The following is a 19,349-nucleotide window of genomic DNA, read 5'->3' as shown; positions in this document are numbered from 1 at the left end:
CAATTACCATAAATTAGTGGGTAGTGAATTTTCAAACTCTTTCTAACTAAAAAGAGCGCCTTTTTAGGAAGACTTTCTGTTCTTTTCATTTTGCTTCCATATGATTGTTTGTTTGTAAGTTAAGAGAGTATTTGAGGGAGAAATGTGTAGAAACGAAAGTATTATACCCCCTTACATGCTGTTTGTTTTTAAGAAATAGAAAACATATACCGTGTTTCTATCGAGTTATATAGAAACACGATTTTAAATAATCAGCGCGCTTATTTACGTAGGGCTATTTTCTATTAAATACAGGGTAATACGGTCGCCAGGTGAGTATGGTGTCACTGGACGTCAAATAACAGTATAACTTGTGCCAGTAGGCCTTCCATCGAGTCTTTTACTTGCTACTAATTGGCATGGCATCACAAGGTAGATACAAAATCATTCTAAACAGAAAAATGTGATACTAAAATGAACTTATACTACAAAGCTACTAAGAACTGCTTGGGAAAATCATCAGAACTCAAAATTTCAAACTTGGATAAATTCTGTTGTAAACACAAGGTTACCGGTGCAACATCAAGAAACATGGAATAAAAGACTGCTAGCTCCAGAACAAAACGTCTCCGAGAAATTAATGAGCAACCACTGAAAGTTTGGATCTTATCGCTTGAAGGCCTTCTTTAAACTCAATATTGACTTTGAGCTACTTAACGCTAAAAAAAACGTTCTTTACGAGAGGAGCATATGAACTAGTTTCCAAACTTAAGGTTCAATGTTCTTAGATAAACAAAAACAGCAAAGCAATGCTAACAGCAAGAAGCTGCTTTTCTAAACTGAGCAACGATTTGGAACTTGTAGTTCTCTTTCCTCCTCTTGCCACGTGCTTGTCACATGATCCCTGCTTGCTTTCACTCAAACACATGGCGTGATCCATCACGTGAAATATGTACTGCTGCTCCACCACACCGTGAAATAAATACGCCCCAGGACCGTCCGCGTATATACCTGAATTTCAAAAAGAAAAACGAATAATTCAGATAGAAACAGGTGCGGACAAGAATATTCCATGTCCTATTGCTTGGGAATATACAATGTTACAGAACTCGGCGAGGTCAACGTTTAAGATATCGGAAGGAAAATTTCTTATCGATCGGAGATTTTGTTCTTCGTTGGTTGCTAAATTCCCACGGGTATCTGATAATAAAACGTACAACTGGAAAGTGATGTCTCCAAAACACATGGCCGAAACGTCATTTGATGATAACACGACCAATGGATTAACGTCAGCCTCACTAACGCGCTACAGCGGTTAATTTACCTTTATCAATAAAAATATAAATAATTATGTCGTACATATACAGAAGTGTAAGTACAACTCAGTTTGTGATTAGACAAACGGCCAAAACTTTGACACACGAGAGGAAATTTGGCTCCAATTTATAGCTGAAAAACTCTGCTTCTACTGTAGCTTATTCCAAGAGCCTAAAATGCAAAGAGACAAGGGTTAAATAGGTCCTGTGCAGCTGGGGTCACGGGACAAAAGTTTTGTTAAAAAATATTATATTTTGGGCTCTAACTTAAAGAATGCCAGCAATAGAACTGAAGAGCATATCGAAAATAGCAAAATGACCAAGTTTGAGGGCCCTGGCATTGAAGAGTAAGTTTATATGACAGATTGAATTTTCGGATAAAAATGTTACTGGAGAGCAAGGTCTTGCTCTCCAACAACGTTTTAAATACAAATTTTATTATTTTTTTGAAAATTCAAACCGTCATAAAATCTCATTCTTTAATGCCAGGGGCCTCAAACCTGGCCATTTTGATATTTTCGACACGCTTTTTCCATTTCTGGCATTCTTCAAGTTACAGCCCATAATTTTATGAAAAGAAGGTGGCCTAGCTGCAAAGAGTTAATTACATATGGCCTAATTAGAACCATCACATGGTATTTTTGATGTGCTGTCTAGACCTACCCACATCTTCCACGCCATGAGTTTCCTTATATCTCTGCACCGTTGCTTGTTGCCGGAAGTTTTTGTCTTCAGTGTCTACCCCTGTCAGGTTTTCTCTTGAACCGTTGATCCCCCCGGGTCCATTGGCATATCCAAGAGTGGTGTACGGTTTGTCATCGTCTCCCAGATTCGCTTTGTTTTCATAGATGTTCATCACTAAGCCAAAGATCGGATTGTTTCGTTTTGGGTACCCACCAACGGTAAACACGTGTGAGTGGTCAGCGGTTACGATTACGAGTGTGTCTTCTACATTTTGTTGGAAATAAAAACGATTTTAAAATTAACCATCTCATTTAGATGTATTGGTTAATTAAACGCAACTGAAATGTTTTCTGGGTTAATTTGGGTGTGTTTCCACGTAGTTTCATGATAGGCTGTGGATGTGGTCAAGATCTCTTGATGTGGTATATTTATGACAGCTGAGAATTGGTGAAAAATTTGAACTCATAACTGAGAATGCGGCACCCCCATGCAGACCCTCTGACGAGTGTGTATTCGTTTGAACACAGTTACATTTTACAGCACACGTGTTGGTCTCCTTTATACCTGGACCAGTAGAATTTGGATGCATTGGAAGTTACAATCGTTTGCAGTCTCTCGCAATGAATTAAAGGCAATGTTCTTTTCTCAGGTAAAAAAAATCAGCTAAAAATGGCATAACGTAACGTACGCACGGGCCTGACAAGTTAGGCCTGACATCATCGATCTTATCCAACTCCTTGAAAGAAATCAAATTGCCATGTAAAAGATTGAATATTGAAATGTTTGACCAGTTGTGACTACAAGTAAATATACTGGCATTCTATCACTGATTCTTTATCATTTATTTTGATTCTATCCATTCGAAGCAAGTTTCTTAACTTTGACAATGGTTTTGTCACTGCTAAAACATCTTCCTAGCATTCACAGTAATTTACTATTCACCGTCCTATCAGATCCTGTCATTAAAACAATAACATGTGTTTCGCATGATCACCTTTATCCACCATCTCAACAGCTCGACTGACTGCTTTTGCCATGGCAACCGCGTCAGTTACTGCACGGACGGCCTGTCCCGCGTGATGTCCATGATCTATCCGAGCTCCTGAAAAAAAACAGAGTGTACGATTTTTGAGTACGGTAAATTGAGAGACATTGTCGTTTCCTCTGAAGCCGAGGAATGAATAATTTGCAACTCATGTAAGTTTTTGTCAACGTTTTATGGTCCAGACTTTCGTATAAACAGTTATCCCAGGCCCCGTTCACACTACGTTGAGAAAACCTCGGACAGGGATATCTCATGTTTATCGTTGAGTTATCGTTTTCTAAATACTCCGCTTTCAGAATGTTTTCCGTCCAAACTAAAACGCAAAGCTGGCGTTTTCAAATTCCTTCCCGTTGAAGAGCGTTTTCGAAAAGCTCCGTTTTGGTGAGGGATTAGTGTGGACGGTAGGCCTAACCATAAAAATAAAGCCGAGCGCGTTTTAGAATGACATACCATTTGTGACTTTTGTGGCTTTAAATAGTAGCAACGTGCCCTCATAAAATTATCATGACTGGCCAAACCTAAAATTTTGCCAGACCAGTCACTTATCTGAATAGTGGTGGGCTTAATTGTTCAAAGGATGGATAACGCTATCTACCGGATAAATCGCTGCCCAGTGGTAAGAACTGAGAAAACAAATAATGGTATCCGCCAGTCCGCTGGCGATTTTTCTGTTTTTTTGTTTTTTTCGATTTTTCCGGCTGATAGCGTCATTTACTGACCGTTCGCACAATTACGACCTGAATGCTAAGTTGTAATATTTACCCTCAACGAATAAAAAATATCCCTTGGGGTTTTTTCTCAGTATTTCGATGGCCTTTTCAGTCATTTCTGCAATGGATGGTTCGCCCGCGGTGTCGTTTCCGCGATCCACCTCGTACTGCATGTGACTGGGCTCAAAGAGTCCTGTGGAAAAATAAGAGCCAAGTGTTGACAGTGAATGTAACTGACAGAGCCCGACTGCATGAAAAATTCCCCGGGACAAAAAACGCTTGTAATAAAGAATTGAAGATGATGACACTAATGTGTCCCCAATGCTTGCCTGCTGTCTTATATTTAGGGCTTCATTATATAACTCGTTCTCTCGATATTGCTAGACTTTTAAAATTGTCAAAAATGCCTTCTGTGACTTATCGTAACGATAGAGAGAAAACTGGTTTCGTTGTCCAGTCATCTGTGACTTAAGCACTGGAATCCCTCGTATCAAATTAAAGGAAGAAGAATCGGTTCCTTTGATGCACCATAATGTGAGTGATCTTGAATTAATCTATTTAGTAAAGAAATGAAAAATCCCGTGTTTTTTTATTTAAGAATCCAATCTTGTCTTTGGCCTAAAGAAACGTACCCTTAGATGCGCGGTCATGTCGAGCCGAAAAATTACGCGCTCGCGGACAACCGAGAGAATTCGGAAATTCTCGGACGTCCGATTTCGCACGAGGAGTAATAACTAAGAGCGATTTCCGAGCATTTCTAGGTACCAGACTTCGCATAAGACAAGATGACCGCCTATTCAAACTTCAAAATGGCTGGCACAGGTATGATTATCTTTTACTCGTCTTCTAATTTGAAAGCACCCCGTACTTCAAAGGGTGCTGACAATGTCTGCCTTTCTAGGACATATCAATGCTTAGGCAGAATACTAACCCATCACGTGATCAACCTTTTCTGGGACAATCTGGTCAAATCCTGTTTTGTTCCAAACGTACTGTGAATTGGGGTATTTCTCGATCCATTCCTTTATCAAGTTTCTACCGTCCAGTCTCTCTCCAGTCTCATTTGGATACTCTGGATCAGTGTCATTTTTGGACATAAACTTCTCACGACCACCTCCAAATATAACTTCGAGACCATTGCCGTGGGGATAATCAACAAGCTGGCGAGCTAAAAATTGATTAAGGATAAATGAGTAAATGACTCAATGATGTGTAGATAATAGAGGACTGACAGGCAGACAGGCAGACGGACAGGTAGACGGACAGGCAGACATACTGACTGACTGACCGACCGACCGACCGACCGACCGACCTACTAATTAAGAACCACAATGAAAGAATTTGTCCTCCATCCCAACTAGGACAAGACTGATTCGATAACATATCGAAACTCAAGCCTGTATAAAGCCAAGAGTCTTACAGGAAATAAATTAGCGGCAGCCCTTGCGATACCAAATGGGATTCCGCAAGATCAAAAATCTTTTAGACTTTTGAGGACCTAAACCTAAAACAATTTAATCCAAACGTCCGTTGTGTGATTTTCCATACCAATATCCGGGCATTTTGAATGATCATCTTTTGCCTGCTCTTGCTTGTCCTTATCACTCTCCCAGTCCCCACTCACAGAGTGAGCATAAAGTGGCGAGGGAGACGCGTGTGTTGCGCGCGCGGTTGTCACGAATCCTGTTGACATTCCAGCCTTCTCTGCTAATGTAAGAATGGAAACAAGTTTTGTCTCCTCTGTTAGTGTGCCACAGTAATCCCATTTTGCCGCCTCAGTCAAGCCAATGAGCTCTGAAATAAACCAATATTGACAAATTAAAGTCAGCCAGTTTTAATACATCCGTCCAATTAATGATCACAAATGGCATTTTAATTGAGCACTACCACATTTGGATTGGAAATCCGAGGGGAGCCTGTGCATGCAACGAAATAAGATTTGACACAACACACGCGCTTGGAACTTCCAATTCTGCGCCTCAAAGACCTTTAGTCTGCCTCAGTTAGATTTTGCGACTGATAATATGCATAAGTTCAATCGCCGGGCTAAAACATATTTTAAAGGAAAAGCTGAAGAAAGACTTCCTAAATAATTTTCGGTTTTCAATTCTTTTTAAATATTTTAGCACGAATAATTTTTAATTTGATTTCTGGTGTCTTTTATTGTAAGCGATTTGCTAATAAAATCGTTATTATTATTTTTAATTATTACTGAGGTGTCGTTTGTTCGTACCTTGATTAGTTTTCACACCACACAAGTAAGCCGTAGCACACGCCCCAGAATCTGCTCCCTGCGAGTTCACATTGTATGTCTTGGCCTGCGCAGACCAGGGAAAATTCTCCCAGCTCAGGACATTTTCTTCTCCCACTTGGTTTTTCATCTGTCCTTCCAAGATACGCGCCGCAGTGATGGTTGTAACACTCATGCCATCTCCCATGAAAAGTACGGCGTTCTTGGCAGTCATTTTGTTTGGTTCTAGCTTTAAGTTGTTCTTTAACAGTTTATCGCCATCTTTGTACCATTTGTTGGTCTCCTGATAAGACGTTTCTAAAACGCCAGAAATACATAGTTAAACAGTAGTCTGATCTGAAGTCATTCCTGTTTTCAGTTTGAATAGCACATATCGTAGTGGATACTGTGAAAGACGATGTATAGACTCACAACGCCGCCTTAGATCGCGCACATAAGGTCTCTTTCTGAGCCACTGGCCAATAAGCCAGATCGGAAATTCAAGAATAGGTGCAGTCAAGAGACTATCGAGGTAAGAGAGTGAATCCCCTATACCCAAGGTAATCCCTCCTAAGTTACTTTTAGACGTGGTACCTAGTTCTTCCGCGGATGTTACGAAGTCTGTCTAATGATATACAGTTCACCAACTGTACAACTCGTAAACCACTGTTTCACGACCCGTACGACCCGTAGGAGTCGTGCGAAAAGAAAGATGCCAATATACGAGTCGTATCAGTTCGTGTATGTTAGAAAACCCTCTGTTAACATGTTTTTTGGGTGTTGTTACATTCCCATTTACTTAGTAGACTTTTTATGCTATTTTATATTTTACTTCAACATGAAAATGACCTCCGAGAGGTAGAAACGTCTGATTTTTATTACCAAATCTTTATCAAAGAAATTTCTTATTAAGGTTTTATATTTTACCTACGAATCTCGCGATACTCTTAAGTCATTTTCCTCTCAGTGTTTCTCAATGTCAAAACTATCACAAAACTGAATCTGGGACAGGGCGAAAAATTTGAAATAAAAACAAATATTAAAATTAGTCGTCGTGGTTCACGTTCTCCAGGCAACGCAAAATTTGGTCATTTCACGTTCTTGTTTTGCAGAGGACGGCAAAGAAATACACCAAGAATTATAACGCACGTGCACAGCCACTGTACTGCTCATTAAACCTTTTGCTTAGCGACGTTCCATTTGCCGTTGCCGTCGTGGTTTTCAGTTAAACTCTCTATTGCCTCAACCTCGTCAACAGTCCTTGTTCGTCTTTACCACCGGTTGGGAAAGCGGCGACCCTGGAAAGTTCTTTTTGGAAGACTCTAGCTGACGAACACATCGCTCAATCGTGTCGCTGGTGTCGTACTTCCGCTCATTTGTATCGTTATTCATAAAACCAATCAATATCGAGCCTGTAAAAGGACTCTCGAGAACCGCTCGTTTCGCCAGGCTTACGCAGCAAGGAACGAGGTTGCTATTGCCGTTTTTTTGGGCGAAGCGATTTCTCTTCGGTTAGCGTGAATAGCACTCCGCTGCGCTTAGCTTGAATGCTCGTCCCGCTGTTTGGTGTGAAGAGCACACAGCTTAGCCTGAATAGCACACAGCTTAGCCTGAATAGCACTCTGTTTTTATAGCTCTTTAAATGCTAATGATGCGCAAATAATATTGTTCAATGTCACGCTGTAAACCTCGCTACCAGTGCGTGCAATTTTAATTCAGTTGTTCAGGCGAAACAGAGCTATTTCTAGCCCTTTCCTAACTCGATGTCGATTCCTAACATCGTTACTCACTCGAGAGTAAGTTTACCTCGGAACTACAATGATCAACTCCTCGGTCATACTTGTAAATAGCAATCTGGTCTGCAGCCAGTTGGGATTTTTAAGCCTACTAGGTTAAATTGATATATTTGTTTCTTTCAGTTTAAGTAGCACGCCTGTCAACTAGCTAGGTGTAGCTAAGCGCATTTACACTATAAACAACAACTTTGAACATTTTTTTCTTTTGGAAAGGTTCTAATGTCGAAGTAATGAACTGTTCATATTGCTGCGAAGAATGAAACCACTGAAATTTTCATTAAGAAAGCATTTGGTTAATGAATGAACGCGTGACCTGCTTGACCCTGTCTAAATGTAGCTAGCTACATGTAATTATTATTCAAGAACTCTACAGACAATCAGGCGTCAGTAGAAAACGAATCGAAAAAAAACGCAATGAAGCACATGAAGGAATCTGTTTCCACTTTGGACTAGAAAGTTAATAAACAAATCGTGAAAACGTGAAGTACATATGTATTATCTACCAATGTATGAGTCAAAGTTAGAGATACTCACTTACCTTTGTTAACACATGCATAACATACAGTCAACATAGACGATACAACTAACCTGCCTTTGTGAACAGTACAACAAATAGAGTCACGAGAAATCCCTTAGTAATCATTGCACGCCCTGAAATGACAGCTTTGCTTTGTAGATCACGGATCCGCAGTGTTCGGTCGCCGTTCACCTGTGGTTTCGGGAAGGCTACTGACCCAGTTGTCAGGTAACCTTACTATTATTGGTAATTGCCACGTTTTCCATATTTGGTCAAATAGTGAACGGCGAACTGGGTACAAAGTCACGAATAAACACTACTGTTAGCTCAGTATTCTGCTGTGAACTACTAAAAGGTTGATTAATAAAGAAACGGAAGGAAAATACGACGTTTCGAAGTCATCTTAACTCCATTACTTTTTATCGAGTCGATAAAAGAACAGTCGAGATGTTAATTTATATGTAGTGTGAAAAGTGTAAGAATATATTACAGTGAATTGCGATCTAATATATATTAAGAGTTCTTAGGTGTCAGAAGTTGAACATGCCAAATAAACTAATTAAGATGAATACTTTAGCATGAATTGAGTCCACCTGTGTATTTATTCTTTCACGAATATGTTAGAATCACTGTTATAGTTATTTAAACCTTATAATTTAGTCTAATCTTTCTTTTACGTCTTTTTTTTTTCTGAATTTACTTGTCTATTATTTATTTCTCGAGGCCAGAAAGTAGATCGGTGATTATTCATTTCTCGGCAAATTAGCATACTCTATTGCTAGAGACCTAATCAGCCTCATCAAACCGAGTATAACTTAAGTTATGTTTGCATGTATGATGTTCTGCTCCGAAACATCGCTGTCTGTTTTTTATCAGTAATCAATTATATTTCGAAGTGTTTACTAACAGATTATTCGGATCTACCAGCTAACTCCAGCTTGTTTACTTAACCCAAAAAGTAAAACATCTTTTTAATAACAGAAGGATGATATTGAAAGCCAGTTTTACAATCGGGTATTGGTTATGCTTGAACTACAAATATTACTTCTCTCAAGATTCGCATTAATGAAATGCTTGAGAAACACGTAATGGGTACTGTACTGATGGCGAAACAACGTTTGATGTTTTAACATGACGTTACTGAACTAAAACTTTGATAAACCCGACGATTCCAAATTAAACATTTGCGGCAGTCCGCGTATTTGACAGGGAGCTTATGCAAACCACGACGATAACGGCAACGAGAACGTCACAAAACAAAAGGTTTAAGGAGAATAGCGGTAGCTGTGCACGTGTGTTATAAATCTTTGTACATTTCTTTGCCGTCCTCTGCAAAAAAAGAACTTGAAATGAACAAATTAAATTCTTCGTAGTCTGGGGAACGCGAACGACGACGGCTAAGTATTCTTATTTCCATTTGGAGTTGAACGCTGTCATTGCATAATTTGTCTGAGCAATTCTTTAGAGCCGTAGGTCTAGACAATTGCGAAATTCGAAGGTAAAATATATTCATTTTTGATTAATAGCCGTGGTCCTCGTCGTTGTCGTTGTCCTCGTCGTCCTTACCCATGTACGACGGCGACGGCGAGGACGACGCCTGTTAAGAAGTGTTTTTATATTTTACTGTGAAATTTCACATTTACTTAGATCTATTCAGTGTGTTTGTCGGTATTGAAACTTGCCCCTGCTGAATATACTACGAATACGTTCCAAATACAAATACGAAAAATTAGCCGTTGTGGTTCACGTTCTCCAGACAACGCAGAATTTGGTCATTTTACGTTGTTGTTTTGCAGAGGACGGCAAAGAAATGTACCAAGAATTATAATGCACGTGCACAGCCATTGGTTTGCTCATTGAACCTTTTGTTTGGTGATGTTCTTAGGGCTGGTTCACACTTTGACATAGGCATAAGCATAAGCATAAACATAAGCATAAGAAAAATATGTGTGAACCGGGGTTACATAAGCAGAGCATAAGCATAAGCAGAGCATAAGCATAAGCATAAGCACAAGGAATGGAACTTTTTCCATTTTCTTATGCTTATGCTTATGCTTATGTCGTGAATACTTGAGTGTGAACCGGGCATACATAAGCATAAGCGTAAGCATAAAGAGTTTTCTTGTCAACGGAATACACAAAAATAAAATCCAGGCCCGCTCTGTCAGAATCTGTCAGCTGAAAACATGGCGACGCAAGTGAACGAAAAGTTGGCGGAATCTGTCCGCAATTATCCTTGTTTGTACGACAAAAACTCGGCAGACTTTAATTCTTGTACAAGGTTATAATAATCGCCTTGTGTCTTTCTTCTCGTAAAAATGTCTCTTATCCAGACCTTTCTCGGTTTTCTTTGTGTTTGTCTTTGCATAAGCAATCTTTTTCGATTCCTACGGCTTAACAGTAGCAACAATCCAATTTCTACTTCGTTATCCGCCATCTTTGATTCCTGAGAGGTGAACTGCGCCTGCGCAATAGCCATCCTTATGCTTATGCTTATGTAACCCCGGTTCACAAAAACAGGCCACAAATTTAGCCTTGAGACGTAAAAATTGGGCTGAGATTTTAACCGTCTGATTGTAAAAAAATATCAACCGCTAAAACCTTTAGCTTCAAATTGAATGTCTCAAAATCTCTCCATTAGCCGTAAAAAGCCAAAATAGTAACCATTAGCCGTGAAAGTCACCACCCCATTTGGACTTTCGAAGAACGCTTTTACATGGATTTTACGAAAAGAGAATAATTCTGCTTTCGGCGAAGGGCTATTCGAAGACTAAACAAAACAGAAGGCAGTGATCGAAAACAGGCATGAGAGAAGAAAAGACAAAACACTACCACATTCTGTGCTAACATTATCTTTCATTTAATCATAGTTCTCAGAAAATACAGTCTTGTTTGTCATGATGGTAACACGATTGCCGTCAATCCACAATTTTTAAATGCAGTTGTGTTTCTCTGATAGTACTTATCTCAACTTGTCTCATCGTTTCTCATATAAAAGAATTTTACGGGTGCGCCTCTTTAGGAAAATCCAAGATTGGATTCTTATATCCAAGAAACGGAGTTTCCATTTCTTTACTAAAAAGATTAATCCAATATATCTCACTCGGACCATAATGCATCACAGGCACTAAAGAATCCATGCCCAGAAAGGATTCTTTGGTTCCTTTGACGCACCATGATTCAAGTGATATTGAATTAATCTGCTTAACAAAGAAACGCAAAATACTTTCGGATTTAAGAAACCAATCTTCGATTTTCCCAAAGAAAAACGCATCCTTAGTATCTTGTAATCAACATTGTGTAAAGGCAGCTATCCAACACGCCACCATCACCATCAGGAGATGTAATGAAGGTGCTGAAGTCAGGTAAGCTGTATTCTTGACTTCTCGTCCTCCACGTGTCACGTGCCTGTCACATGACTGCTGTTTGCTGCTACTCAAACACAACGCGTGGTCTATCACGTGGAAAACATACTGCTGTTCAACCACGCCATGAAACAAGTACGCTCCAGGCCCGTCCGCGTACACCCCTGAGAAGAGAAGCGAAGGAGTTACAAATTGTTTTTTTCTGAACAGGGTGTAGGTAAGTTAGTTTAACTCTTATTGTTTGCAAGGGTGGTTCTCATATGCCGTCGACATATGTAGGGGTTGCAACCGGCGGTAAGCGACTATCTATCCCCACTGCACTCTAATATAATAGATGCAATCGCGAATTGGTTATGAGGAAATCAAACTGGCATGTCACAAAATTTAACTGCCAGGTACCGCCGTTGACGTTCTCATAAAATATTTTTAACTTCCCGCGAGCGTCGAAACGCCTCCAAGGTGCCTTCACAGGCGTGTCTTTGGTCCGTGGAATGCCCGGGCCAGGCTGTGAGTTCGATCTGTACAAGAATACGCTAGGTTGTGAAGCTGTCCAAAACTGTCTCAAAACTGATCCAGTGCTAGAAAATTCAGTTACTTTGGCAAGAGTTTAAAATATTGGGAAAACGTGTACTAGAACTCACCAACATCTTCTGATCCGTGAGTCTCATAATCTTTCAGCACTGTAGCTTGTTTAAAGTAGTCTTTGTCTGCTGTGTCCACCCTCCTCAGGTCTGGACGACTCCCGTTTAATCCCCCCCTGCCATTGGCGTAACCAAGCGAGGTGTATGTCTTGTTATTCGAGTCTACTGCTAACTTTCCGTTCACGTGACGCACTAAGCCAAATATGGGGTTCCCTCGCTTTGGATATCCACCGACGGTAAACACATGAGAGTGGTCAGCGGTCACTGTTAGCAGGGTTTCATCTACGAAGAAAAAAGTTATATTTAGCGAGCTTTATGATTGAAATTGAAATGAGTTTTTTTCTTTTTTCTTGTTGCTCTCGAAGACATTTAGCCAGACTTTCTGCCAAGTTTTAAGGCTACGAATTAAGAAGAGGAATTGGCGAAAATATCTGACATCCTTGCATACGGCTGGCGCGCCTGAAATTTGAATTGACCAATCAGGATTGAGGAGGCGGGAAAACAACACTGTCTTGACGAAGCCTGACGCCAAAAAAATATGTTAACAGGAAAGGAACTGAGGTCGGGCCACTTTTCTCACTAGAGACGGCATTGAATATTCACGAAAAGAGATTTATAATACCAAAAACCATATCAGATGGTAAAGAGTGGAAATTATGAAACATTTTATGTCTCCAAGGTTTCAATTTTTTTGCGCCAAAAATGGGTCACCTGCGTCCGACAACTCGCACGTCGCTCGTCGAGGATTGCTAGGTAGGAAAATAGCTGTGTTATTTTGAACAAAGTATGTTAATTCCTAGTCAAATTAAACCTAGAATTCTCGAGTTAGGTATTAGAAGAGGTCAGAGCAATCTGAGCATTAATTGTCTTTATTTTTTGCAATCTGCGAAGAAAAAGATTATTATGGTGTTGTTTGGGCAGGACCACTCGGTTCTGACGCCGCTAGCACAGCAGTGCAGCCACCGTATGCAAGGTAGAGCAACAGTGTTTTTTTAATTTTTTTTTTTTTTTTTTTTTTACCTAGATTTATCATGTCGGTTGCTTTAGACACCGCTTTATTCATAGCTACAGTGTCATGAAGAGCTCTAACCGCCTGACCGTCATGATGACCGTGATCAATACGTCCTCCTGTCAAAAAAAAAAAAAACAATTGATTAGACTGGATAAACTTGATTTTCGTTAACTGGACTGCTAATTTTCCTGCCCTGATGAGTTACTTGAGATCAGCTAAAGTACGAGTCCTCCTGACCCACTCTCCTCCCCTCGCTTCCCTTCCGAACCCCCGCGTACCACGATCCGCCGCGAGTCATGCTTCAACCCCTGGGATCAGGCTCAAAGCAAAGGGACCTTTGAACTGTAAAATAGCAAAAGGATGTCTTCTGTAATGTCATCATCTACTCGCCTTCGACAAACAAGAAGTACCCTTTGGGGTTTCTCTGGAGAATTTTGATGGCTTTTTCTGTCATTTCCCCTATTGAAGGTTCACCAGCGGCATCGTCCGCTCGGTCTACTTCGTATTGCATGTTAGAGGTACTCAAAAAGTCCTGCAAAGACAATTGACAAGTGGAAATTACATAAGGCTTTATTGCCGAAAGAGAGAACAATGACCACTCAGTAGAAAAGAATGTTCCGAAAGTTAAATTGTTGAAACTGTTTAATGCCCCACGCTCATATTTTTCTTTAGAAATTAAAGATACTTTTCATAAGGGTCTGCATGGGGCTTAAAGATGATTTACAGTCCGTACTGCGCAGTCTCAGCATCCTAATGTTTACAAACATTATAAGTATCACTCAATGGAATGCGAATCGATGTTATTCGCTACGAACCTCATACCTTATCTTTGAGGCCTTTCAAATTCTTTTCCCAACAGCTTCATTGATTTTTAAGGCTGCGAAGTTGTTTCATCAGGTGATATAAGAAAGAACGAAGCATAAAGCTTCGACCGCTTTGAATCTATAATGGCGGCTGTTTTGAAACTTTGAATTTACGTAATGTGAGTAGTTGCGAAATGTTTACATTTTGTTATGTCTTACATGAAATAAAACAAAAAACGCAAAAAAAAAAACACTCGAGAGTGCGCAGCACGGACTGGAAATCATCTTTAACTGACACTGAGCTACGAATTGGTCAAAATTTGGACTGTTAGCTAAGAAATGAAGAGTTTTCTAACTAACAGCTGAAATAGATTTACTCATGAATTTAAACGATAGATAAATCGCCAAAAAATTTAACTGATAAGTGGCTGATAATCCATCACCCTCAAGACTCGCTATTCAACTGTTAATAGGATTTGAGCAAAGAAAAAGGTTAAAATACAAGAAGAAGGACAGAGTATGGTAAAACAAAGTGATGGAAGAGATGTAGGAGAAGACCGCGAACGGCGTGGAGGAAAGTTGTAGAAAAGCAAAACCCGGCATAATAGTTCAAAAAGTTCAACTGAACGGTTGTGTGATCTGCAAGAGAGTGGGAAGCCTGGTGAGTATAAACAGATGGATCTTCTTTGTTATGCTGGATAAAGGTGGTTTACTTTCGCGAGCATTTAATGGTGTGCATAAGCAATGAAAATAAAACATCGCAAAAGTAAAAGGCATTTAAAAGGTATATACCTATCATGTGATCAACATTCTCCGCGTCAATCTTGTCAAAACCGGTTTTGTCCCACACATACTGGGAATTCGGATGCTTGTCCACCCACTCCTTAATCAGGTCTCTGCCGTCCAGTCTCTCTCCCTTTTCATCAGGATACTCAGGGTCTGTTTGATTTTGATGCATGAACTCTCTCCGTCCTCCTCCGACCGAGGTCAAGATTCTCCCACACAGACCGACTAAGCTCGGTTAATAAGATGTTTATCATATGGCGCAAACAAAAACAAAATAATTCGTTTAATGTAACAAGTTTGTACTAACTGACATTTTGCATGCGAACGACGATAACCTGAATTTAATTCTGCCAAAGTTTGCTGGTCCTCTTTACTGTTTTTTGCTCATCAGGCTTTTTGGCACTTCCATAAATAAATAGTGTTAGATGAAATCAGTCAATGATTTTGCATTTTAGTTTGCAACTTTTTCACTGCAAAACATTACCGGTCTAGATGTCGGTCTAGATGGGAAAATCTAGACCGCTTTCAATATCGATTTCAGCCAATCAAATTCGTCAATTTGGTAGTTACCAGTCCTTGTGAGACAGAGCCATATAATAAATGGATTATAATTACCGATATCCTTGCATGCAGACGGATCATCGTAGGCTTTTCTCTTCTTATCTGCGTCACTTTCCCATCGACGGTCCACAGAGTGTGCATACGAACACGCAGGACTTGCGTGCGTGGCGCGCGCGGTCGACACGAACCCAGTTGACATCCCAGCCATCTCTGCGAGCGAGAGGATAGAGACAACTTCGCGTTCCTTACTGGCAGACGAAAAGTAACCCCATTCTACTCTTTCGTCCATTCCTATAACACCTGAAAAATATCAATGAACTAAGCGACTTCAAGGAATGGAAGAATAAGCCGGTCAAGGTCTTTTTAACGTGTTTGTCGACTGAGACGTAGTAAAAGTCGATAAAAGAAAAGATCAAGGCTAATCTGCTGCCCTTTTACCAACTAAATTAAATTACGGAAGGAGAGCGAGTAGCTTAGATCAACCAATCAGGTTGCTTTATTGTACCTGACATTGTCCCGACCGCTGACTGAACTGTGTGCGTGCGCAAGTAACTACTCTGATTTATCCCAGGTGGTGGTTGGCACAAAGCTATACCTTCTCTAGTCGAAATGAAGAGACCTCTCCTTCTCCTCTCCCTAATCCTTATGACGACATCCGAGACTGGACCCGAAAAATTACATACCGATAACGCAATATAACAGAAATGATTTTCTTTCGTTTTTCTGCTACTGAAGCACCGTTTTTGGTCCGCTTCGCGCTTCACAGATGATTTAGAAATCGAAAAGGGAGAACTGTGGAATCAGGTTAATCTCCAGTAAGACAGAGAATAAATTGTGCCTGCGTTTTATTTACCCAGGCTAGGCCTGCCAAAGAACCACACTATCTACCACCCGAGGCAGATACATATTTAGCTTGCTGAGTTCCTGAAGTAAGGTTCTTTCTCTTCGCCAATGATAAGCATTGTTTATTTCGTTACCTACCCTGGTCGGTCTTAACTCCAGTCAGAAACGCTGTGGCAGAGCTGGCGGAGTCAGGACCCTGCTGATCAACAGCGTAAGTCTTGGCCAGGGCTGTCCAAGGGAGCTCCTCCCAGCTCAGCACATTCTCCTCGCCTGTTTTACCTTTCAACTGTCCATCCAAGATGCAAGCAGCGGTGACAGTAGTGATGCCCATTCCATCGCCCATGAAGAGAATGGCGTTCTTGGCAGTTTTTGTGTTCGGTTTCACCTTGAGTTTGTGTTGGATCAGGTTGACACCATCCTTGTACCATTGATTACTATCTTGATTTTTTAGGATGTCGCAGCTGACAACTAATGAGCCAAGAACATTGAGTTACTCATCGCCACGTGCCAAATAGATACAAATGTTGAAAACCGCCACACCGCTCTATTGATTGTGAAGGCAACGTTTTGCGATCAACCGTCAGTCAGTTAGACTGTTCACAACCCTCTGTTTTTTTTTCATATTTTTCTTCGATCGTTCGAAAAGAATCGTGAAAAATGATGTAAACCCAAGAGCGGCAGTTCAGGGGTGGCAGAGGGAGGTGGCGTCCAGTTCTCTTGCTATTCATTTCGGATCTCAAACGATCGAATAAAAATACTACAAAATAGCGAACTACGAACAAATGTCGAGCGTCCAACGGTAAAGAAAGACACTCTCTGTCAGCCTTTTTGCTACGCCTCGGTAATCGGCTGAAATTGATCTCTGTTTAGAAAATCGCTTTCGACTCTCTAGGCTCGATTACCAGCGGCGGAAATCGAGCCTGTCGACTCTCCAGACAAAAACAGATACCAAGACCTGACAGTTTTACACACGAGTAGTTTATTAATAGCAGTATTTCCGGACCAGAGAAGATTTCATTGGCCTAAATATTTATACCTGTTGCGTCGGATGCCCTAATATATATAATATAGCTTCCTGATTTATCTTTTCTCAGATTTAATCCTCGGTCGACATTTATTATTTTTAAACAAAATTGTTGTGGTAACATGAGCGTAAGGTGAGGTCGATTTCCCCCACAGCCTATTGAGTCCCCCGCTGAGTGTTTCTATAAACAACGGCGGTGCCTGAACAAGATTTGGAGTTCAAAGCTCTTTTCAAATGTTTGTGCAAATAGCTGAGATTGTTGTGACCGGTTAATATTTGGTCGTTATATGCAGCTCACCGTACTCCCCGGAAAGTAGCGTTATCCAAATAGAGTCTGTGCGGGAAACTATTGATGTTTTAGATGTCCAGGTGTATTTTTTGCTTTGTGTTTTCGCTAATTTATGGAAGAATTTAGCTGCAATTCGTTCAACGTATAAGTCACCTTCGCAGCCGTTATCACGCAGGATAACGGGACATTCTGCTGATAACAGCTGTGCTGCAAAGGAGCTTGTGTTTTGGGTCACAGTTGTTGCAAATGATCTGGCAAAGAGCCATGATTCACTTCCTGGTAATATATTCCCTTTTACATCAACATATTTGATATCAGCAAATGCTTCTGACTAAACGAATGGCACAGATCAAAAATAACTACAGTGGTAAATGGCTAAACGACGGAAGAAATCAAATCACACTTCTAGGTACATGTCTATCATTTCTCCAGAGCGTTCGTGATTGTAGGCTTAGCTTGTCTGTCTCTAAATTCCACTACCGAGCGATAGTTTATACTTCCCTTCCCCTTTGTATCACATTCACAGCTCAATCAAACGAGCCAACAGCATGGCTTAAATGTTATTGACATTTTCACAACCTCGAGTTCTATACTGAATCATTGTGCAATGATAAATATACATTTCGCTATGTAACTGCACCACTGAAAGATAGCGGAAGCGTTACTCATAGAAATCGCATACCTGATGCGAAGTAAAACACCCATAAAAACTGCAGCATTTTGAGCTGAAGTGGCGTTACCTTTATACCGAGCCGGAGGTATGTGAACAGGAGTTGTTGAGCTTCAACAGTACCGTTATCTCCAAGTTGGTGGTTTGCCCTGCCTGCGATGCAGCTACCGACGACTGTCTGTGACGCCTTGAAAAGTGACACCAGGGTTCAAAATCAATAATGGTCCGCAATGCGTACATGTATGAACTACAGAGAAAAGCAAAGGGTCTCCCAAAAGTTCCTATCATCTCCCATCTTGGTGTCCGTATTGGGCTCTCAGTGTAAACGTCATGGCCACACACGCATACTTTATCAACACAGAAGTTGTGCCTTTATAACTCTAGAGGCCATTCCCAAGTTGCCCCTTGCCTCTGTGTGAGAACGGGTCTTCGTGAAAACCATTCATTCAGATTAAAATTTCTTTCACTTGTGACTCATTTCATACAAATCAAACTCATTTTCGGATGAATGTTTCGCTCAAGGACTCCTTTTGAAAGAGAGATGACAGGAAACTCGGAAATGGCCTGCTGTACGGACGTAAATTCAATCTGCAATATGTCTGCTGGTTGTATGCGTGTGTGCATAGAATATACGTCCGCTGTCGCGAGCTCTCTGGTCAGAGCAAGATTGTACTGAGGACTGTGCTTGTAAACTTCCTCGTTTCCTATTACAATTATTACAAAATTAAATCTCAACGTTTAACGTAATGTCGTGCAGTGATCCATTCACAGAAAAGAAAACGTACTGACATCAGCCGTAAATCATTCTTTGTAACGTATGGTCCCTTTGCCACGTAAGAGCGCGCGCGTTTTCCATTGCAGAGTTTTCCTTGCCGAGAACGGTGCTACAGAGAAATTGATAGTTGAACAAGGGAAATAACGCACGGGAGAATGAGAACTTCAATCTTCTTCGTCTTTTGCGTTCTGGGTTGTTTTTGTCTAAAGCAAGAGACGACCTCTAAAGTTTGTTCTTTGTTTTCAGTGATGTCGTTGTGCAAGAAAGTAAGAGAAGTGCGAAATGGTGTAATTTGCCATTAGT

The 19,349-nt window shown here is 40.6% G+C and overlaps 1 protein-coding gene and 1 pseudogene across 2 annotated transcripts; both read right to left on the bottom strand.

Moving 5' to 3' along the window:
• Nucleotides 1-350: 350 nt before the first annotated feature.
• LOC110064624 (alkaline phosphatase-like) lies at nucleotides 351-8,727 on the bottom strand. The gene is made up of 8 exons (XM_020771697.2): nucleotides 8,349-8,727; nucleotides 5,968-6,282; nucleotides 5,283-5,528; nucleotides 4,666-4,902; nucleotides 3,787-3,927; nucleotides 2,974-3,081; nucleotides 1,959-2,243; nucleotides 351-990 (listed from the first exon to the last, which is right to left on the bottom strand). Exons 1-8 carry the CDS (start codon nucleotides 8,401-8,403, stop codon nucleotides 764-766), a joined length of 1,614 nt encoding a protein of 537 aa, XP_020627356.1. The 5' UTR covers nucleotides 8,404-8,727; the 3' UTR covers nucleotides 351-763.
• Nucleotides 8,728-11,113: 2,386 nt separating this feature from the next.
• On the bottom strand, nucleotides 11,114-19,347 carry LOC110064625 (alkaline phosphatase-like; annotated as a pseudogene). Its single transcript, XR_016205701.1, has 8 exons — nucleotides 18,284-19,347; nucleotides 16,427-16,756; nucleotides 15,500-15,745; nucleotides 14,891-15,109; nucleotides 13,686-13,827; nucleotides 13,304-13,411; nucleotides 12,284-12,565; nucleotides 11,114-11,806 (listed from the first exon to the last, which is right to left on the bottom strand). The product of XR_016205701.1 is annotated as an alkaline phosphatase-like (transcript).
• Nucleotides 19,348-19,349: the final 2 nt, after the last annotated feature.

This window comes from Orbicella faveolata, unplaced genomic scaffold, assembly GCF_042242905.1.
Source record: "Orbicella faveolata isolate gen_17 unplaced genomic scaffold, um_ofav_v1 contig_12, whole genome shotgun sequence".
NCBI lineage: Eukaryota > Metazoa > Cnidaria > Anthozoa > Scleractinia > Merulinidae > Orbicella > Orbicella faveolata.
Note: the sequence above shows the minus strand (reverse complement) of the source record. Positions and strands in the feature narration are given on the sequence as shown.

Coding starts and splice junctions, on each gene's coding strand:
- LOC110064624 (XM_020771697.2), bottom strand. CDS start 8,403: ATGATTACTAAGGGATTTCTCGTGACTCTATTTGTTGTACTGTTCACA. Junction 4,903..5,282: donor TTCAAAATGCCCGGATATTG/GTATGGAAAATC, acceptor ATCAATTTTTAG/CTCGCCAGCTTGTTGATTAT. Junction 2,244..2,973: donor TGTTGAGATGGTGGATAAAG/GTGATCATGCGA, acceptor AACAAAATGTAG/AAGACACACTCGTAATCGTA.